This window comes from Poromitra crassiceps (genome assembly GCF_964638095.1).
Source record: "Poromitra crassiceps genome assembly, chromosome: 2".
Lineage (NCBI taxonomy): Eukaryota > Metazoa > Chordata > Actinopteri > Beryciformes > Melamphaidae > Poromitra > Poromitra crassiceps.
Window position 1 is genome coordinate 75,924,534 of NC_139624.1, and position 2,500 is coordinate 75,927,033.

At 45.1% G+C, this 2,500-nt stretch overlaps 1 protein-coding gene across 1 annotated transcript in view; it reads right to left on the reverse strand.

The window, feature by feature from the left end:
- The window catches only part of LOC310796483 (contactin-associated protein-like 2), a gene marked incomplete at both ends in the record, with an annotated part of 775,066 nt that overhangs the window by 13,133 nt on the left and 759,433 nt on the right, over positions 1-2,500 (reverse strand). Inside the window, one exon of the mRNA XM_083658673.1 lies at positions 1,874-2,152. Within this exon, the coding sequence (XP_083514799.1) occupies positions 1,874-2,152 (279 nt within the window). The remainder of the gene's footprint in view (positions 1-1,873; positions 2,153-2,500) is intronic.

The window sequence follows — 2,500 nt, forward strand, 5'->3', positions numbered from 1 at the left end:
AGCGTTAGTTGCTTTTGGAGACACAAACTCTGGACGTTTCATTTTGAGTAATGCATGAGGTTCTCTATGGTTTACGCCAGCTCTGGGAGTATGAAGTGCTTTAAATGCGGGGATTTTGGTCACAACAAGCTTGTGGAGCGTTGCCTGCAACTAGGTAGCCACAACCAGCTAGCTAACATTAGCCCCGACCACAACAGCTAACGTTAACGCCAAACAAATCCGCTGCCTCCTCCCCACGTTTGGTTTAGCGTAACGCCAGCTCAGGGACATGTATTGCAAATTGCAATAGTGGTTGTTTTGTTATAATTTGAAACTGTCAACAGCCACACTGGAGGCGGCCATGTTTCGCCAGCTGCTTGGGTTGGTTGGTGGGGACGGGTGTGTCTGACGCGGTTTGACGCGTTTGATGTATCCATGTGATTCCCCCTCCCTTCCTGAGTGTGACGGAGCTCTCCCTTGAGAGGGAGAGCTGACAAGAGGAAACGTGAAGCGAGTCATGCCGGCGGCTTAAGTTCTAAACAATGCGTGACAATTATACTCGAATGTTCGCGATATAGTCATTTCTACATCTCACGTGGCACAAGCTGCGATACATCGAGTATATTCGATATATCGCCCAGCCCTACATAAACGTCTCCAAAGCGCACGGTGCCGTGTGGAGCTGAGACTGACGTTGGGTTGGAAATGGTCATACATGCTAGAATAGCCTATAATCTAAGCAATTTAATATGGGATCGCCTGCACACAGATGATTCATATCTAGGCTACTCCTGCATTTTGCAGATACAACTGTGTTGCTTTTGGCCTGTATGATGTGATTGAACTTCATATTTCCAGCATCATTATATGAAATATGGAGATATGCGACTCTGCTGACAATATATATGTGACCACAAAATAGGCTATTTTTTATAAATGAAATCTATGCCCGCACGTACCGTGTCGATTCAGTTCAGAAGCCTTTTTTTATTTTAATATCATTCTTTTTTTTATTGATTAGCCTATAGGAATTATTCAATCAGTGTGACTAAACACATCATGAGATCATTATTATTCATTGAGCCTAAATGGTCTATACATACGGATTTTGGACTGAGATAGATTACACATTGCTTCCACTCGCAAAAAAGACATGCTGGTTTTATTGAGTTTATTGAGAGGGTGAATTGAGCTTTCGGTTTAGTCAAACCAGATCAAGGGACAGATCCTGGATCTTCATATCCAACATTCGTGGTATTGGTTGTGAGTTTGGACCTGGAGCCGGATCAATGGACCTGATTGATCTCAAGACGGCCCAGCGCTCTCAAAGGCACAGTTGGACCCGAGCGCAAGGACAAGGCTGCATCCGGAATGACACTCTGAAACACCCATAACATTAGATACAGAGTAGTGAGGTGTGTGTGTGTGTGTGTGTGTGTGTGTGCGTGTGTGCATGTTCCATGTAGAAGGTACTAGAGAACTCCATTAGCCAAGTTTCAAAACGGGGGAATATCTCTTTGTTCGAGACCGTAAGAATGGTTTTCTTTGCAATGCCCATTCCATACTGGATCGATAAAATCTTCCAACGGCTTAGAGTTTCTAACTGTTGTCGTGACCAGCCTAAAATGGCCGGTTCTGGGTTCGGAGAGATATCATGTCCATAAGGGATCATGGCTTTTACCTCGATTCACTTCATCAATGTGCTTCAAGTCACCTCAATATCTTGTACATTCATCAGTGTTTTTATAGTTTTCTGGATATTCTAAGTTGATTTTAACAATAAAATCAAACATCTGAGTGTCTATTTCCCCCCCCATGTCCCTGTTTTACATACTCTGGGATGAACGCTAATTGAATGTCAGCACCACCTTGAGGTCATGTGGTTAATGGTCACCTGTGTTGTCCAGATGCCAGGGATCTGTTGCGGCAGACATTGGTGGGATGGTGAGAGGCGACGCCCCGCAGTTGGACTCCACTAGTTTTCCCTGGTAGGACACGAGCGGGGCGGGCTGTCTGTCCAGCTGTCCGGCGGTCGGCGCTGCCTGGGCCTGGACGGTGGTTCTCAGCGCAGACTTGAGGGGCGCTATTCCGTTGAACGTCACCCGTGACAGGCACCCGACGAAGCCCGGGCTGTTGTAACTGTCGATGAGCACCGGGTCGATGTCACCAGTTTCTGTGCAGAGACACGGGGAGGTGGAGACAGAGAGAGGCTCACTAGATGGTTTTGATCGACACATCTCTTCTGTTATTGACAAATATCAACACAAATGTATGAGCTGTTAACAACAATAATGCTGTTTGAGTTGATATAGAGTACCGCAGGGATGATGTATTTTTGTAGTCTTTCCCAGAAGTCCCTGCACTGCTGGTTCATAAGGGGAAAAGGCAATGGGATTTTTGTATTGGAATTTCAGTTAAATGCATGAAATAAGGTCTGTGGTTAACAAAAGTTTATGATACATCTAAGTTTGGGTTCAGCAAGATAATCTTCACAAATGAGGACCACTTTTATGACTTTTGA